The 19,281-nt window shown below is 51.3% G+C and overlaps 1 protein-coding gene across 4 annotated transcripts in view; it reads left to right on the forward strand.

Annotated features, from left to right (window-relative positions):
• The first annotated feature begins 2,594 nt into the window (after positions 1–2,594).
• The window catches only part of DNAH2 (dynein axonemal heavy chain 2), a 119,860-nt gene continuing 103,173 nt past the window's right edge, over positions 2,595–19,281 (forward strand). For 2 of the 4 annotated variants that reach the window (XM_051825206.2, XM_051825208.2), the window contains exons 1-4: positions 2,595–2,712; positions 5,000–5,182; positions 10,114–10,175; positions 14,899–15,069. In XM_051825206.2, coding sequence (XP_051681166.2) covers positions 5,014–5,182; positions 10,114–10,175; positions 14,899–15,069 — 402 coding nt within the window. In that variant the 5' untranslated portion in view covers positions 2,595–2,712; positions 5,000–5,013. Of the gene's footprint in view, positions 2,713–2,933; positions 3,053–4,999; positions 5,183–10,113; positions 10,176–14,898; positions 15,070–19,281 lie in introns of those variants that run through there. The other 2 variants (XM_008270771.4, XM_051825209.2) reach the window with 2 other exon arrangements.

Genomic DNA, 19,281 nt, shown 5'->3' on the forward strand with positions numbered 1-19,281 from the left:
CTACTCTCCTGGAAGCTCTCGGTGTCCTGGACTGTCTGTCCTGGCCCCTACCATCGCGGGGGTATCAGCTACAAATCACCTGTGGGGGGCTGCTGGGGGAGAAGGGGGGCAGAGGGATGAGCCAGGCTGCAGAGGGCTCTCTCTGGTTCTCACGGGACTGGCCTGGGCCACTGTCAGCAGGGAAGCTACTGGCACAGAAGCCTTGTCCCCCGGGGCTGGCCTCTTCATCCCTGATGGACGAGCTGGACAGCAGACTGAGACACTGACCCCTGAGTGCCCTTGTCCTTCCCACCTTCTCCTGCCGGCCCCCAGCCCTCATGCCCTGCTCTCTGCAAATGTGTAGAGGTCTGGGCCCTCAAGAGCACCCCAAATCTGCTTCCCTCTGGGGACTGGGGCCCCCAGACCTTGGCTTGTGGTTCATTCTCCCCCTCCTCAGCCCTTGCTCCCCTCAGGGACCCAGGCGTCCTGCCCACTCCCTTTACCATAACAACCATTCTTTTAGACTTGCCTAAGACTTTAATATCATTTCATTAAGTCAGCAAGTTCAGAGGAGGTTGGGGGTGGGCCAAGGAGGGCCAAGGTAGGGGGGAAGAAAGGGAAGAGCCCCTTCTAGCCCCCTCTCCGTGGAGATGGCTCTGAGAAATCAAATATTGACAGTGAGAGAGCAGAACTTATTAAAATCTGGGACAGGGGTGTGTGTAGGGGGCTGTGGGAATGGCCGGATGCCTGGGTTCCGAGGGTGATGAAGGTTCCGGGAGGAGGGAAAGGCCCGTGCCTGGGAGGATGCAGAGGAGCCGAGGGCCTGAGGACACAGCCCTTCCAGCCCCTTTCCCTTGGATGCACCCAGTCTTGCGACCCTGGGTGTTTCTCAGCTGTCCATTAGAGCCCCTGGGAACAAGACCCCTGTCACAGCTGGGGTTGCTCCCCCATCCCTTCTCCCTACCTCCACCTCTGCTGATGAGCGTTAGCAGTGTTTAATCGGATTGAGCAGTAATTAGCAAAGCGAGATGTTTGATTACCTATTTAGCATAATGTGGGGGGCTGGGATCCCTAGGCACAGCCATGGGTGAGGACAGTCGGAAATGGAATGGGGTCTACCTCAAGTTCCTTTCCCCCAAGGGAGCCAGGATCCTTGCCTTGGAGGAGCCCCACACCCTGCCTCCTTCAAATTTTTGCTCCCTTGGGACCTTTCCCTGGGGGTTCTAGTTCTGACCAAGCCCATCACCTCTCTCTCGTCACCCTTGGGGCCCAGCTTAGTAGAGGATTGCCAGCCTGTCCCATCTTAGCCCTGCTTGCTGTATAGCTGGTTTTGGGAGCCCTCTATCCTTCAACCTCTGCTTGAAGCAACAGGAGTCTGGGCTGGGCAGTAGGCCACAAATCAGAGTTCAGAAACTCACCTATGGACAGCGGGAAGGGGAGCAAGAGCAGGGGCCCTCACTTCTGGCCACAAAGGTAGGGTAGCAGGTTGGTGAGGTGAGGGATGGGCCAGGGAGGGGATTCAATTCACCTGCCCCTCAGGAGCGCCAGCGACTGCAGCTCCTGGCTGTGCCAGGCTGGCATAACGAGACTTGTCAGGTGCAACCACCCGCCAGAGGAAGGGGCAACTGAGGTGCCAGCTTCTCTCTTCATCCGGCAAAGAAAATGTCATCAATTTAGCTCCTCATGGAAATGCAATCAGTGGGCTCACTGCTGGCTTTGTCTTAATTAGGCGCTATTGATGGAAGCGGGGAGGGCGCCTCCCCACCTCCCTGGCTCCCTGTATCTCCTGCATCTCCCTAACTGCTGCTCCCGCGGGCTCCAGGTACAGCTCAGTCTCGTGGGCGCCTCCTAGGGCCCTGGCCCGCAGCGCCCCCTAGCACCCTTTGAGGTCTGCCCCTCCTCTCGCACCCCACTCCTCGCGCTTCCCCAGGACGCAGCCTTTGTTCCCATGGAGAGCGAAGCCCCGCCCCGGCCCGGTCACCTTCCCCAGGGAGTCCCCGCCTCCTGTCCCCCCCCACCCCTCCACCGCCCCCAGCAGCGACGCTTTCTAAAAGCCAATCCACAGACTCCAAAAATTCCAGTTCCAGTCTTCCCTCCCTCCCTCCGCCCCGCCGCCAGGCAGTCCGAGACCCCGGTCCAAACTCCGAAGGGGGACCGAGCAGGAGGGCAGGGGTGCTCCAGCCCCGTTTTTTCCCCCGGACCCAGCTGCAGCCACGGCTGCCTGGAAATCCTGGAGCGCCTTCGCGATCGCTGACGGGCCTCGCAGGCGGGACACCCGGCGCCATCTGCTGGACCCGTCGGGCTGCAGCCCGCACACCTGGGACCGGGGATCGGGCGCCTGGGTTCCCCCTGCCCTTTCAAGGTCTGCGGGACAGTGGCTCCCTGTTTGCAGCTCCAGCCCTTCCAACTCGGGCCTCACTCCAGACTCCCGGCAGCCTCCGCCCCACCTCCCCTACAGCCCGCCAGGTTTAGTTCTTTCCCCTAGTCCCCCAGCCCGCTCTCTGCGGTCCCTGCGGGGGAGACCTGGGCGAGGTGGGGCAGCGCAGCCGGGACCCACGGCGCCTGCGCCGAGGCGGCGGTTCCGCGGACTCGCGAACCAGCCACTCGCCCCTCCCGGCCCTGGGTTGCCATGGCGACGCGTGCAGGCGCGGGCCCGAGAGGGCCACGCGGGGCAACTTCTTAGCTGGAGTGGCCCAGCGGGCGGCCTAGGGAGGAGAGGGTCGGCGTGGCGAGGTGTGTGTCGGGGAGAGGAAAGGAGGGGAGGAATGCTGAGGAAAAGGGGCAGCTGCGAGGGGCCAGGAAGCTGCAGCTGAGGGGGAGAAGGGGCAGTTGTACAGGGAGGGGGAGCAAGCGGTAGTCGGGGGCGGAGGGGAAGAGGGACAGTTGTGGGGGAGGGGAGGGCAAGGAGCAGTTGGGGAGGAGAGAGAGGGGCAGTTGGAGGAGAGGGAGGAGCAATTGTGGGCGGTTAGAGATGGGGCGTTTGTGAGGGAAGACGAGGAAGAAGGGCACTTGGTGTGGCGACCACGAAGTGACAGTTGTGTGGGGACTGTGAGGGGACCTGTGGTATTTCCAAGTAAGAGAGTGGGTCCCAGGCGACTAGGACGGTTCCTCCTCGCGGGCTGGGATCACGAGGTGAAGTGCGCGGTGAGGGGCCTGGGGCTGGCGGTCGTGAGCGCAGCCCCCGCCTCCGCGGCCCCCGGGGGCGTGAGGCACGGGAGCCGCCTGACACTTCCCTGGAGGCCGGCGGCGGAAGCTGCGATGCTGTAGTTGGTTTTATCGATTTGTTGGCCTAACCGGACGTTTTTTCCTGGGAGCAAAGTACAAATCCTTCAAGTTTGAAATTCATAACCTGTGATCAATGCCCATGGCAGCCTGTGGGGCTGAGGGAGGAGAGCCACAGGTGGCCGTGAGGCTAAGGCGGGATGAAGAGGCGCTGCCCAGAAGTGGCGCATGGCCCTGGGGAGTCTGAACACCTGCCAGAGAGGCTGCCTCTTGCCAGCGTGGGGGTCTTCCTTCTGCGTCCATTTCCCTCCCCCTCCCGACACCCCCGTTACACAATTCACAATTGTGTATTGGGTGACGTTTGTCCTTCCTGCTTCCAGTCTGATCTCAGGGCGTTTGGGGATCAAGTGATCCCCATCTTTCTTATCAGTTAGCACGGAGCTACCCAGCCAGCTGTACTGGGAGACAGTCCACACAAAGCAGGGTTCCCGCCGGCAGGCAGGAATGCAACACTAAAGAGACACGTGGCAAATACTGTTTTTCTTTGTTTAAGACTGTTGCAGATTTCAGCGTGAGTAGAAGGAGCATTTTTTCATTTAACTTGGGAGGAAAGGAGCTACTGGGGAAAATCATCTTGCTTTGCTGCAGTGACAGAGATGGGGAACGTGGGGACAGTTTTGCCTTTCTGGGCTTCCTCTCTACCCTTGTCTGGGGGGTACACCATGGTTGAGGGTTTGGGGGAACCACCTCTAGGCTTAGGAGATCTTTTCTTGATTGTCTCGTTTCCATACCCTTGGCAGAGATAGGTGATCCTAAACCCTTATTAGTGGGGTGTCTGGTAGGCCACCATTTTTTTTTTTTAAAGCTTATTCATTTGAAAGGCAGAGTTACAGAGAGAGGGATTGTCCATTGCTGGTTCATTCCACAAATGGCCAAAATGGCCAGAGCTGGGCCAGACTGAAGCCAAGAGCCAGAAGCTTCATCTGCATCTCCCACTTGGGTGGCAGGGGACCAAGCACGTGGGTCATCCTCTGGTGCTTTCCCAGGTGCACCTGCAGGGAGCTGATCAGAAGTGGAGCAGACAGGACTCCAACTGGTGCCCATATGGGATGCTGGTGTCACAGGCTATGGCTTAACTTGCCACACACCAGGCCCGGGCCATCATCCTTTTTTTTTTTTTTTTTCTTTTTTCTTTTTTCGACAGGCAGAGTTAGACAGTGAGAGAGACAGAGAGAAAGGTCTTCCTTCCTTGGTTCACCCCCTAAATGGCCACTACGGCTGGTGCGCTGCCTGTACGCTGCACGAGATCAGAAGGCAGGAGCCAGGTGCTTCCTCCTGGTCTCCCATGCGGGTGCAGGGCCCAAGTACTTGGGCCATCCTCCACTGCATTCCCGGGCCACAGCAGAGAGCTGGACTGGAAGAGGAGCAACCAGGACAGAATCCGGCGCCCCGACCGGGATTAGAACCCGGGGTGCTGGTGCTGCAGGAGGAGGATTAGTCAAGTGAGCCATGGCGCCGGCCAGTTAGGCCATCATCTTTAATTTCTATTTGTTCCTAATGTTTTGAGGGGCTTTGATTTTTAACTCAATGCTCTGAGTAAAGTGGGGTATCCGGAAAAGAGAAAAGACTTTTCTCGACTACTTCTCCCCTAGGAGAAGGGAGCAGGGCGGGTACTCCGAGAAAGATGATCATGTTGAGGGTCTTGATCAATTTGAGAATTCAAAAGGGACTATGGGTATCACAGGGCTTGGCTGGGGATGGGATCTGGCTGTGGACTCCCAACTCTTGTTGCCTGCAGGTTTTGCCTGCACCATGTCCAGCAAAGCTGAGAAGAAATGGAGAGGGAGCCGTGGAGGCTCCCGGGCCGCCCGGGCGGGGCGAGCTGCTCAGGCCCCTCTGGCTACGCAGGCTGTGGAGGATGCACCACCCGCTGCTGTCCCTGAGCCGGAGCCCCAGCCTGAGCTCTCCAAGGAGGAATCTGGTGGGTACTTAGTAGGGCAAAGGGTGCTTAGAAATGGAGGGTAGGGAACTCAGTGGCCACCCTTGGCCCCCGCCCTGCCGGCCACAGGGGAAGAGCAGCAGATCCTGAGCCCTGCCACTGGGTCTCTTTTTGTGCCTTGTACTTCTTGTTCTTTCTGTCCTAAAAAATTCCCACCAGAGCTCCAGGAGTCCACCAGCCAACGCTTTCTCTAGCCTCTTCCTCCTTATTTCAAGTGCTCCTGGTTGCTCCCACCCGACTGAAGAGGGTTTGATCTCTTCCTTTTTCCCATTTTCACCCTGGGTGGCAAAACAAATAATGTTTTTCTCCCATTAAGCCCATCACCATGGAGACTCAGCCTGCTCTGCCACCCTTTGAATCCTAAGCCCGGCTGATGCTTTCTGCCATCTGTTGAAGGCTCTTGTATCTCCGCCCTCATTTTGGCAGGGACTTGGTAGACCGCGGAGGTTCAGGTTCAGGGCGACAGGAAAAGAAGTCTAGATCCAGAGAGAAAAGAGCTTAAAGAGGCTGCCACTTGTGGCTTTGATTGGAGAGGTCCCTTTCCTGTGTGGAGAGTGGGAGCCAGCAGGGTTGCAAGGTTTTGGGTAGCTGTTGCTGTCACTGGGCTATTTGTTCAAACACTGCCAGTGTAGACAGGACCGTGAGCTGAGTGTTGGAGGGCGACCCTTTCACCCAGGCCTCCTGTACCCTGCCCGCAGCCTGTGGAGATGGAGAGAACTGCAGTCTCCCTTTTGATAACAAAGGCTGAGAGATTAGCTGTGGCCCTGGGAGGAGGCTAGGGCCATGGGCACCTGCCCTCGAATCCAGGACTTTAGAGACATGCAGCATTTTCCTTGCTGAGCGCTCAAGGACACAGCTGAAAGCAGTTGAAAATGGGGGCTGGCTCCTGGAGGCTGGGGATGAGGAGTGGTGGGGAGGAGGGGGAGGAGGGTTGGGGGAAGACAGCGAGGTTTCATTTGGAGAAGGAGCTGGGAAATGAATGTGTCAGCTCTCCCAGCTCCAGGCCGTCCTGTTGTTTGATGCACAGTCTTCCGCTGCCCCCTAACCCGGACCGAGGTTCAGAAAGAGCTTGGGCCCCCAAATCAGCCCTGAAACAAACGCTGGTCCCTGTAGTCTTTGGCACTGGGGAAGGGCTGTGGCCTGGTCTCCTGGAGACTGGTGGTGGTGGGGCTGGAACACTTCTGGGTGAGATGGTGGCTTGGAGAGCAGACACTGTCGAGGGCTATGTCCATATCCTTTGCTTCCTAAGGGCTCTTCAGTTCCCATTACAAGAAGAAGGAGAATGATAATCAGACTCATAACCCCTTTCCTGTGATTTTCAAAAGCTCTAACAATTGAAAGGTTTTTTTTTCCTCCCTAAAGTTTGGCATCTAAGCCTAACCCAGGCCAACGTGAAGGTATTTATAGTCTATTTAAGCTCCTTAGTGTAAGTAGTCACATATTTTGCTTCAGAAATACCCGTAATACTAAAAGTTCGATTGTTTTACCTGCTGATCTGGAGCCCCCTGGGGCTGGGGGAGAGGGCTGCACACCATGTGATGTGACTTCTGATATTCTCTTTTTAAAAAAGCCACTCACTAAATTTTTTTTTACAATTAATTTATTTGAAAGGCAGGGAGAGAGAGAGAGAGACAGAGAGACAGAGAGACAGAGCACACAAGAGCGGGTGCCTATCTATTGGCTCACTTCCTAAATGCCTGTAATAGCTGAGTTGGGCCAGGGTGAAGTCAGGGATGGGGAATTCCATCTGGGCCTCTCACGTGGGTGAGCCATTACCTGCTGCCTTCAAGAGTATGCAGCAGCAGGAAGCTGGAATCACAAATGGAGCCAGGTCTCAGACCCAGGCACGCCCATATGGGATGCAACCATTCCAGGAGATGTCTTAACCACTACACCAAACAGCCACCTCCACGGTTCTAAATTCTGAAATATACCTGACAGTGAATTTTTTTTAATTAAACAAAAAAAATTTTTTTGACAAGCAGAGATAGACAGTGAGAGAGAAAGAGACAGAAAGGTCTTCCTTCCGTTGGTTCACCCCCCAAATAGCCGCTACGGCGGGCGCACTGCGCTGACCTGAAGCCAGGAGCCAGGTGCTTCCTCCTGGTCTCCCATGGGGTGCAGGGCCCAAGCACTTGGGCCATCCTCCACTGCACTCCCGGGCCACAGCAGAGAGCTGAACTGGAAGAGGAGCAACCAGGACAGAATCCGGTGCCCCGACGGGGACTAGAACCTGGTGTGCCGGCGCTGCAAGGAGGAGGATTAGCCTGGTAAGCCGTGGCACCAGCCTAATTAAACAAAGTTTGAGCAGTAAAGGGATAGTGAGAGAGAGAGACAGTTACAGAGAGACACAGAGACAGAACTCCCATCCCTTGAGTCACTCCCCAAATGTCCACAACAAGCACCATGAGCAGGGAACTCAATCCAGCACTTACATGTTGGTGGCTGGGACCCTATTACTTGAGCTGACACCATTGCCTCCAAAAGCATGCATTAGCAGGAAGCTGGAACCGGGAGTTGCAGCCAGGAATTGAATCCAGGCACTCCCATGTGGGATTCGGGCATCCCAAACTGTTTTAACGCTAGACCAAATGCCCACCCCTCTGACCCCAAGGGTTTTGGGTAGGGATTTTTTTTAACTAATTATTTTATTTATTTTGAAAGAGGAATTACAGAGAGAGAGAGAGAGAGAGAGAGAGAGAGAGCGCACGTGCTTCCATTCTGCTGGTTCATTCCCCAAATGACTGTAATAGCCAGAGCTGAGCTGATCCGAAGCCAGGAGTCAGGAGCTTCTTCCAGGCTTCCCACATGGGTGCAGGGGCTCAAGGAGTTGGGCCATCTTCTACTGCTTTCCCAGGCCATAGCAGAGAGCTGGATCAGAAGAGGAGCAGCCGGGACTCGAACCGATGCCCATATGGGATACTGGCACTGCAGGCTGGGGCTTTAGCCCACTGTGCCACAGCACCAGCCCCTGGGTAGGGATTTTGTACCTGTATTTCAGAAAAAAAGAGAAAAAAAATAGAGAGAATAATATAGTAATTCCATAAATTGTGACAGCAGCAATTGACTGTCTCTAATTGTCTCTCCCCAAGCTGCCCTCTCTCTGCAGAGGTCACTGCTATTTTGAATAGTTAGTTGTCATTTTCAAGCTTGTTTTTAAATTTTTTTACTGCGTCTATCTATGGATGTTGTATGCCATTATAGTATTGCATGTTTTTAGGCCTTATAACAGTTGTGTTTAAAAAGACAAAGCCAGGGCCGGTGCCATGGCTCACTTGGCTAATCCTCTACCTGTGGTGCCAGTTGCTCCTCTTCTAGTCCAGGAAGGCAGTGGAGGATGGCCCAAGTGCTTGTGCCCCTGTGCCCACGTGGGAGACCAGAGGAAGCACCTGGCTCCTGGCTTCGGATCGGTATAGCTCTGGCTGTGGTGGCCTTTTGGGGGGTGAACCAACGGAAGGAAGTCTCTCTCACTGTCACTGTCTATAACTCTACCTGTCAAATAAATTAAAAAAAAAAAAAAAGGCAAAGCCAGATTACCCCTTAGGTTGTCCAGTCTTGCTCCCCTGGCCTCGTTCCTGTCTGAAATTTGGGAAACCAGCAGTGTGCCCAAGGAGGTTGGATTGTCCCGCTCACCACTAAGCTCCAGCAACCACCTGCTCATCTTCTCCTAACTTTGTTCCTTGGCCTCATTCCCCTCTTAGGTTCCCTTTTTGGAAGTCAGGGTGTCTTGCTCCCCAGGGTCTGCTGGTTCTCTCTCTTTTATTCCTTCCTCCTTTCCCCCCCATGGGGGATGGAAACCCCACCACTGTCAGCCTGATTTACATGAGCTGCAAGCCGGTCCCGGGACAGGGAAACAGAGCTGCCTGGGGCTGTGGGAGTCCAGAGTGGCCATGGCAGAACTGAGTGCCCAGGAGCCTGGTGGTTCCCAGGAGGGCTGATTCCTGGCAGCCTCAGCTTCTCCACGTGGAAAGAGGTTGGAGGAAGAACAGAAGAGCAGAACCTGAATGCTTGGAATAGCTTTAGTGCTGCCTGCACCAGGTCCAGTCAGCTTCTTAAATTAAGTTGACAGATCATTCATCTACTATAAAATTCACCCTATGAAAGTATCCAATTCATGGGACAGGCATGAAGCATAGCACTGGGAGGCAGCAGGTGACTGTTCAAATGCTTGGGTCTCTGTCACTCGTGTGAGAGACCTGGACTGAGTTCCCGTCTCCTGGCTTTGGACTGGCCCAGCCCCTGGCTTTTGCAGGCATTTGGGGAATGAACCAGTGAATGGAAGATCGATCTCCAAAATAAAATAAAAGAATAAAAAACTGTACAATTCAGTAGGCATTGGTATAATCACAAAGCTGTGTGACCATCTCCACCATCTGATTTTAGAACATTTCATTGTCTCAAAAGAAAGGCACTTGACTGCTCAGCGTTAGACAGCTCCTACATCTTTACTTTCAAATTACATCATAGCCTCCCCTCAGGGCAGTTTCTCCCCAGATTCTGGGAACCACTGATCTGTGTCCTGTCTATAGATTTGCCTACACTGGACATTTCCTATAAATGGAGTCGGCCAATGTGTAGTCTTTTGTGACTTCACTTCTTCATGTGTTCAAGGTTCATCCACGTTGTAGTGTGAATCACACCTTCACTCCTTCCCACGGTGAATAATCCAAGTGTCCCACTGTGTGTATGCATGTATGCTGTGTTGCATTCATACAGTCATCTGTCGATGGACACTTGGGTTATTTCCGTCTTTTGCCTGTTACGAAAAGTGCTGCTGTGCCATTGGCATACAAATATCTTGGGTCCTGCTTTGAAGTCTCCGGGGTGTCTACTTGGAAGTGAAGTGGCTAGGCCCATTGGTAGCTGTTTAACTTTCTAAGGAATGCCTTTGCTTCTGTCTTTTGTCTCCCCAGAGCCAGTACTGTATGTACCTGAAGTGGAGGAAGAGGAAGAGGTGGAGCCTGAAGCAGATGTGGTAGGTGTGGGTCTCCCCCAGGCTACACTTTCCCCCAGCACCGTCCTAGCCAGGTCGGTCGCTGTCTCCTCGGGCTGTAAGTGCAGTTCGCTGAGCAAAGCACCAAGGCACCCTTGCCCCCTCCAGGAAAAGAAGGCTTGAAGTGTGGGACGGGTCCCCCTGCTGTCCTGCCTTTGTCCCCTCCTTGGGTGGGATTTGATCAATTGTTTAGTGAAGGTCTGAGCAGAGTGGACAGATGTTGTCCCAATTAGGTACCATTTTTTGGGGGGGGGGTAAAGATTTATTTCTTTGAGAGGCGAAGTTACAGAGAAAAAGGGAGAAAGGTGGGGAAGAGAAAGAGAGAGAGACATTTTCCATCTGCTGGTTTACTCTCCAAATTGCTGAAATGACTGGTGCTGGGCCAGACCAAAGCCAGGAGCCTGGAGTCAGGAACTCCAACACCAACCCTCTGGATACCAATTTCTCAGACCTTCTCTTGTCTTCTTACCTTGAGTTCTCTCCTTTGACTGAAGGATGTCCATCAGCCACCTTAAGAAACTGCACTAAATGACCCCCACATCTTTTCTTCCAAGTTGGAGCAGAGCTCAGTGAGAAGAATAGAGTGGTGACCTTGACATTGTTTAAAAAGAGAGAAAAAGGCCGGCGCCGCAGCTCACTAGGCTAATCCTCTGCCTTGCGGCACCAGCACACCGGGTTCTAGTCCCGGTCGGGGCACCGGATTCTGTCCCGGTTGCCCCTCTTCCAGGCCAGCTCTCTGCTGTGGCCCGGGAGTACAGTGGAGGATGGCCCAAGTCCTTGGGCCCTGCACCCCATGGGAGACCAGGATAAGTACCTGGCTCCTGCCATTGGATCAGCGCGGTGCGCCGGCCGCAGCGCGCCGGCCGCGGCGGCCATTGGAGGGTGAACCAACGGCAAAAGGAAGACCTTTCTGTCTCTCTCTCTCTCACTGTCCACTCTGCCTGTCAAAAAAAAAAAAAAAAAAAAAAAAAAAAAAAAAAAAAAAAAGAGAGAGAGAGAAAAAGAATAACTCACCGTTGAAGAAAAAAGGGAATGGAGAAGTAAGAAAAAGAAAGGGGAAATAAGGGCCGGTGCTGTGGTGTAGCGGGTAAAGCCGCCGCCTGCAGTGCCAGCATTCCATATGGGTACCAGTTCGAGTCCCAGCTGTTCCACTTCCGATCCAGCTCTCTACTATGGCCTGGGAAAGCAGTAAAAGTCCTTGGACCCCTACACCCGTGTGGGAGACCTGGAAGAAGCTTTTGGCTCCTGGCTTCAGATTGGTGCAGCTCTGGTCATTGCAGCCAAATGGGGAGTGAACGAGCAGATGGAAGACCTCTCTTTCTCTCTGCCTCCCCTTTCTGTCTGTGTAACTCTGACTTCCAAATAAATAGATCTTTAAATTAAAAAAAAAAGGGAAAATAAAACTCATAGTATCCAGCACATCCAACGAAGATATCTTGATTTTTCTCTCTGTGCGTAGGTGTACAATTTCACTTTTTGTATAATCTTTTTAAAATTAATTAATTAATTAGGGCCGGCGCTGCAACTCACTAGGCTAATCCTCCGCCTGCGGCGCCGGCACCCTGGGTTCAAGTCCCCATCGGGGCACCGGATTCTGTCCTGGTTGCTCCTCTTCCAGGCCAGCTCTCTGCTGTGGCCCAGGAAGGCAGTGGAGGATGGCCCAAGTCCTTGGGTCCTGCACCTGCATGGGAGACCAGGAGGAAGCACCTGGCTCCTGCCTTCAGATCAGTGTGGTGCGCCAACTGCCGCAGCGTGCCGGCCACAGCGGCCTTTGCGGGGTGAACCAATGGAAAAGGAAGACCTTTCTCTCTGTCTCTCTCTCTCACTGTCCACTCTGCCTGTCTTTTCCTCAGAAGCTTTTTATTTGAGGAATACAAACTTCATGCATTTCATAAACACAACTTTAGGAATAGAGTGATTCTTTGCATAATCTTAGCTGCACTATGCTTTAGTATGGCCGGAGCGAGCACTTAACTGTACCATATATTACAAGTCTGTATTCAGATTTTCCACAAAATATGTTATCATTCTTCATGTTACTATGTACTTTTTGTGGACACGGTTGTAAAGGTCATGCAGTGTTCTCTTACATGCATGTACCTCCGTTAAAATATTTTTTTTTAAAGACTTATTTATTTATTTGAAAGACAGAGTTACAGAGAGGGAGAGGCAGAGGCTGAGGCAGAGAGAGAGAGGTTTTCCATCTGCTGGTTCACTCCCCAAATGGCTGCAACAGCTGGGGCTGGGCCAGACTGAAGCCAGGAGCCAGGAGCTTCTTCTGGGTCTCCCACGTGGGTGCAGGGGCCCAAGGACTTGGGCCATTCTCTGCTGCTTTTCCAGACTCTTATTCTTGAACATTTATCATTGTGAAATTTTGCTTTTATAATGATACTATGATGAATAATACAACACATAAAATGAACACATTAAAAAAACTAATATTTCCTTAACATAGGTTCCTATATTAGGAGTTACTGAGTCAAAGTATAAAGTGCATCTCTAAGTTTTTTTCTTTAATATTTATTTTATTTAAGAGACAGCATGACAGAGAGAGGGAGATTTCAAGTAAAATGAAACCTTTTTTCATGCATGCATTTTCTTTTTTTGGATATGACATGTCTGTTCATGTCCATTTTTTTATTTTGTACATTTCTCATTTTCTTTTAAATTTATTTATTTGATTGAAAGGCAGAGTTACAGAGAGAGACACTGAGGCAGAGAGAGAGAGAGGTCTTCCATCTGCTGGCTCACTCCTCAGATGGCCACAATGGCCAGAGCTGTGCCGATCCGAAGCCAGGAGCCAGGAGCTTCTTTTGGGTCTCCCATGTGGGTGCAGGAGCCCAAGGACTTGGGCCATCTTTTACTGCTTTCCCAGGCCACAGCAGAGAGCTGGAACGGAAGAGGAGCAGCCGGGACTTGAACTGTTGCCCATATGGGATGCTGGCACTGTGGCTGGAGGCTTTACCTGCTACACCACAGCACCGTCCCAGTCCCTTCTTCTTTAAAAGATTTTATTTGAAAGAGAGTGACCGAGAGACAGAGGGAGAGACAGAGAGATCTTCCATCTGCTGGTTCACTCCAGGTCTTCCATGTAGGTGGCAGAGACTCAAGTACATGGGCTGTCTTCCACTGCTTTCCCAGGCACGTACGTTAACAGGGAGCTGGATTGGAAGCAGAATCCGCACTACAATATGGGATGCCATTGTGGCAGGTGGCGGCTTCACCTGCTGCACCACTATACCGGCTCCCATTCATGTCCTTTGTCCATTTATTTATTGGGGTCTTAGTGTTTTCCTCTTAAGTTCATCCATGTATTCATGCAGGAAAGATTTTAGAGCCCTGTATACTAAATTTTCTTGACCTGGAAATGGACAGATCCCTCTCATCTTCTAGGAGGACTGGAGGGCCAGCAGGGGGCATCTCAAGTTCACTGAGCTCTATCTTCATCTCTTCTAGTTTCCTTAATTTATTTAGCAGAGTTCCATAGGTTAAGTTTTTTCTAGCTACTTACAACACCTAATCAGCTTATCCCTTGGTGTCTTCTGTTTTTCTTTTTTTTTTCCCTTTTCTTTTTCCAAAGTCAATGCTGACACACTCCAAGTTATACTAATCACCCTTTTTACTGGCTCATGCTCTCCATGCCTGATGCTAATTTCCTACACATCCCCTTAGTTCACTTTTACCTTTGAGTTTTGGGGTGGCTTGATAAGGTTTTTTTTTTTTTTTTTTTTTGACAGGCAGAGTGGACAGTGAGAGAGAGAGTGAGAAAGAAAGGTCTTCCTTTGCCGTTGGTTCACCCTCCAATGGCCGCTGTGGCCGGCGCACCGTGCTGATCCAAAGCCAGGAGCCAGGTGCTTCTCCTGGTCTCCCATGGGGTGCAGGGCCCAAGCACTTGGGCCATCCTCCACTGCACTCCCAGGTCACAGCAGAGAGCTGGCCTGGAAGAGGAGCAACCGGGACAGAATCTGGCGCCCCGACCGGGACTAGAACCTGGTGTGCCGGCGCCGCTAGGTGGAGGATTAGCCTATTGAGCCGCAGCACCGGCCTTGCTAAGGTGTTTTTTTTTTTTTTTTATTTTTTATTTTTATTTTTTACAGGCAGAGTGGACAGTGAGAGAGAGAGACAGAGAGAAAGGTCTTCCTTTGCCGTTGGTTCACCCTCCAATGGCCGCCGCGGCCAGCGCGCTGCGGCCGGCGCACCGCGCTGATCCGATGGCAGGAGCCAGGAGCCAGGTGCTTTTCCTGGTCTCCCATGGGGTGCAGGGCCCAAGCACCTGGGCCATCCTCCACTGCACTCCCGGGCCACAGCAGAGGGCTGGCCTGGAAGAGGGGCAACCGGGACAGAATCCGGCGCCCCGACCGGGACTAGAACCCGGTGTGCCGGCGCCGCTAGGCGGAGGATTAGCCTAGTGAGCCGCGGCGCCGGCCTGCTAAGGTGTTTTTATAAACGCAGATGCAGATGAAACATCGTGGACAGATATGGACCCGTGGTTTTCCTCTGTGACCCATTGTTTTTGTCCTAGAGGCGAGTGGCTCTTTGGTCTCATTTCTTCAGAGGCTCGGGTCCTATCCATCAGCCACCTTAGCTTCCCTTCACACTGGTGTGGCTGCTCCCGTCATCTCCCCCATCCTCACGTGTGACTGTGGTAGGAGAATGGCTCATCGCGGCACTGCCCCTGCTTTAACTGTCTGTTCTCCCTCCGTAGAAGCCCCTTTTCCTCTCCCGGGCTGTGCTGACGGGCCTGGCGGATGCTGTGTGGACAGAGGAGCACGATGCTGCTCTGGAGCAGTTTGCCCAGGACTCCACGCAGCCTGTCCTCACCCTCTACGTTGACCCCTGTTTTGGGCTGAAGCTTGACCTGGGCGTGCCAGTGCAGGTGGGTACTCTACTCTTGCAGGGAGCTGAGGGTTCCCCGGGTCTCTGTCATCCTTTGTTTTTCTTTTAAAGATTTATTTATTACTTGAAAGACAGAGAGAGAGAGAGAGAAGGTGAGAGAGAGAGAGAGAGAGAGATCTTCCATCTACTGGTTCACTCCTCAAATGGCCACAATGGCTGGAGCTGGACCAATTGAAAGCCAGGAGCCTCCTCCAGGTCTCCCATGTGGGTGCAGGTTCCCAACTACTTGGGTCATCCTCTGCTGCTTTCCCAGGCACATTAACAGGGAGCTGAATCCGAAATGGAGCAGCTGGGACACAACCTGGTGCCCATAATGGATGCTGGCACTGCAGGCAGTCTTAGCCTACTAGGTGCACACAGTGCTGGACCTTCTCTGTCATCCTTGACCTTTGTTCCCTGCAGTCCACTGAGCCCCACTATATTTTGGGCACCCCACTTGGCAGCAAGGATATGGAGGAGGAGGAGGAGGCAGTGTTTTGCTTTTGCTGATCTTGGGGTCCAGCAGAGAGGACAGATCTACAAGCAGACATTTACGCTACATTGTGGGGCATGGGCAAGACTTTCTGGGAGCAACCAGTGGAATTCTGGGAAGGGTTAGCCGTGGTGGTGATGTTTGACCTGGGGAGGAAGGTAAGTGGGATTGCACCAAGACTAAGTCAGAGCTGTTCTTTAAAGAACATTTTATGTGCAAAGAACAGAGGAGCAGGAAATGATACTGAAAAGGTGAGTTGGCCTTAGCTGGTAAAGGGCCTTATATGTTTACAGGAAAGAATTTGGTTTCTATCCCATAGAGAGCTATTGATGTCTTTTAAAAATTATTATTTTGGGGCGCTGACACCTGCAGTGCCGGCATCCCATATGGGTGCTGGTTTGAGTCCCAGCTGCTCCTCTTCTCATCCAGCTCTCTGCTATGGCCTGGGAAAGCAGTGGAGGATGGCCCAAGTCCTTGGGCCCCTGCACCCACGTGGGAGACCCAGAAGAAGCTCCTGGCTCCTGGCTTTGGATCGGTGCAGCTCCGGCCATTGTGGCCAATTGGGGAGTGAACCAGCAGATGGAAGACCTCTCTCTCTCTCTCTCTCTCTCTCTCTCTCTCTGCCTCTCCTCTCTCTCTGTAACTCTGACTTTCAAATAAATAAATAAGTAAATATTTAGAAAAATTGTATTTTTAAATATTAAGTGAGGTTTTTTTAAAAGATTTATTTTATTTATTTGAAAGACAGAGTTACAGAGAGAGATAGAGACACAGAGAGAGGTCTTCCGTCCACTGGTTCACTCCCTCCCCAGATGGCCACAACAGCTGGAGCTGCGCCAATCCAAAGCCACGAACCAGGAGCTTCTTCTGGGTCTCCCATGCGGGTGCAGGGGCCCAAGGACTTGGACCATCTTCTACTGCTTTCCCAGGCCACAGCAGAGAGCTGGATCAGAAGAGGAGCAGCCAGGACATGAACTGGTACCCATATGGGATTCTAGCGCTTCAGGCCAGGGCTTTAACCTGCTGTGCCACAGCACCAGCCCCAAGTGAGATTTTTTTTTTTTTTTTAAGATTTGTTTAATTTATTTGAAAGGCAGAGTTAGAGAGATAGAGAGCCAGAGAGAGAGAGAGAGAGAGAGAGAGAGAGAGAGATCTTCTATCCTGCTATTCACTCCCCAAAATGTCCATGATGGTCAGGGCTAGGCCAGGCCAAAGCCAGGAACTCCACCCTAGTCTCCCACGTGGGTGGCAGGGGCCCAAGTACCCGGACCACCTTCAGCTGCTTTCCCAGGTGCATTAGCAGGGAGCTGGATTGGAAGTGGCACAGCCGGGACTCAAACCAACATCCATATGGGATGCCTATATTGCAGGCAGTGGCTTAATCTGCTTTGCTTCAATGCCAAGCCCTGAATATAAATACTCAAAGTAACATTTATATGAAAGAAAACAACTTTGTCACTGGCTGCGAAAGATCTGACTCAATGGTGAGCCATGTCCTGGTTCTTGATCGGGAATCTCAGTAGAACAAAGATCATCTCATTTAAAAAAAAAAAAAAAAACTCCATTATGCCCAAATGCTACATTCCCTAGACTCCCATGGAAAGGATTTTAAAATGTAACCAGAAAAACACACAATAATATCAAAGATCATGACAAAGATGGGAAGTAATGGAAGGGACTTGTGAACATGAGAATCTTTTGTTAAACCACAATAATTAAAACAGAGTTGTACAAGGTCGGGGGTACATATTGTAAGCAAGAGTACAAAAATGTAGAAAGTACAAAAATAGACATTATCAGCAACAGTACAGAAACATAGGAAATACCGAAAAATAGAAAGTACAGAAACAGATACGTAAGCATTTTCTATAAAAATGGCATTTCAAAATCTGTGAGGAAGGATGGGATTAGTCAACGAATAGAACTGGGGAACATATGGAACATGAAGTTTTTTAATTAAAAAAAGTCTAGTACGATGAAATACATTCTAAATAAAGCAAAGACTTAATAGTATTTTTATTAAAATGGTAGTTGAAACTTCCTTAGGAAATTATTACACTTGAGTACCTGATAAAATAAGCAAGAAACACAACGAACACAATATCACACAGAAAAACTCCCCAAGCATTAACAGACAAAAGAAGGGGCTTTAAAAATGGTGATATGGTGATGCCATGGGTAGGGGAGGGGGACTATCACTGTGGCACAAAGGGTTAGGCCACTGTCTGCGTTGCTGGCATTCCATATGAGCACTGGTTTGAGTCCAGGGTGTTCCACTTCTGGACCAACTCCCTGCTAATGCACCCAGGAAAGAAGCAGAAGATGGTCCAAGTGCTTGGATCCCTGCCACCCATGTGGGAGACTTGGTTGGAGCTCCTGGCTGCTGGTTTTAGCTTGGCCCAATCTGGGCTACTGAATGGAAGAGCTCTTTCTCTGTCATTTTCTCTCTGTAACTCAGCCTTTCAAATAAATCTCTCTCTCTTTTTTTTTTTTTTAAAAAAAAAAAGGTGATCGGGGTGGGCATTTGACCAGGCAATTAAGACACCCATCTCCCATTTTTCAGTGCCTGGGTTCAAGTCCTGGTTCACTCCTGATTCCAGCATTCCTGCTAACACATGCCCTGGGATGCAGCAGGTGATGGCACAAGTACTTGAGTACTTGGGTCCTTGCCACTCACGTGCGAGATTCCTGAATTGAGATCCAGGCTCCTGGCTTCAGCTGGCCTGTCCACAGTCCTTGTGGGGTTGGGAGAGTGAACCTGTGGATGGACGATTACTGTCTGTCTGTTTTCTTTCTCTCTGCCTCTCGAATAGGTTAAAAATAAATTTTTAAAAATGACAGCCAATGCAAAGCCTAAGCTCTGAGTTGAGGGGATCCATCCTGCCCCCAGGAATGATGCATCCCCAGGTGGATGGAGTGAACCTTTAGAGCATTTACAAAAATCTCCAAAGACAGAGAGAGCCTAGGTGTTTTAACAAAGATTTTACACTGCCTCAAATTAGCCTTAACCACCTGCCTGTTCCCTCATGCAATTCTCTCAGGCTAGAGCAAAGTGAATAAAACATAAAATACCCAATCCTTTCACTTTCACTTCAAGAGGCAAAATAAACTGGTCTCTCACAGTGGGGCATCGAAAAGTCGCCCACAGTACGTGAGAGCAAAAAGAATGAATTCACAGAGCTGCCCAAGCATGAGCAAAATGAAAGGAAATTGCACGGCAACAGCAAGCGTATTACATCCAGGAAGAGAAAAAAAGGAACAAAGCATGCAAAAGAGGAACACACACACGAGGGAGCAGAAGGGGACCCCTCACAATAGCGTCGTGGTAGAGTGCAACTTAAGAAGAACATGCATTCAATTAAAAAGCCAAGGGATGAAACGATAAAATTTGAGAATGAGATAATGGGGAGAGCGCAGATTTTAGGAAATGCATAAACCAGCACGTTACAAAACCAGTGGATCAGACACAGCAAGGAACTGAATCGCGATGGCTGAAAATCCTATCACCGACATGAGGAGAGGCTTGAAGTAGTCACAGTGCATGCAGAAGAAAGAGCCGAGGACATTAACACAATTAGAGAGAAATTAATAGACTTGAAAGACAGACCTGAGTGAGTTAGAAAGGGTGTAGTTATAGCCAGCAAATGAAACAATGTAAAATTAAAGACAAAAGGAAAAGGCTTTCCCCGAAATGCAGAAGGCACTGAATCCTGGAATTGA

Source organism: Oryctolagus cuniculus, chromosome 17, assembly GCF_964237555.1.
Source record: "Oryctolagus cuniculus chromosome 17, mOryCun1.1, whole genome shotgun sequence".
In the NCBI taxonomy this organism is placed as follows: Eukaryota; Metazoa; Chordata; class Mammalia; order Lagomorpha; family Leporidae; genus Oryctolagus; species Oryctolagus cuniculus.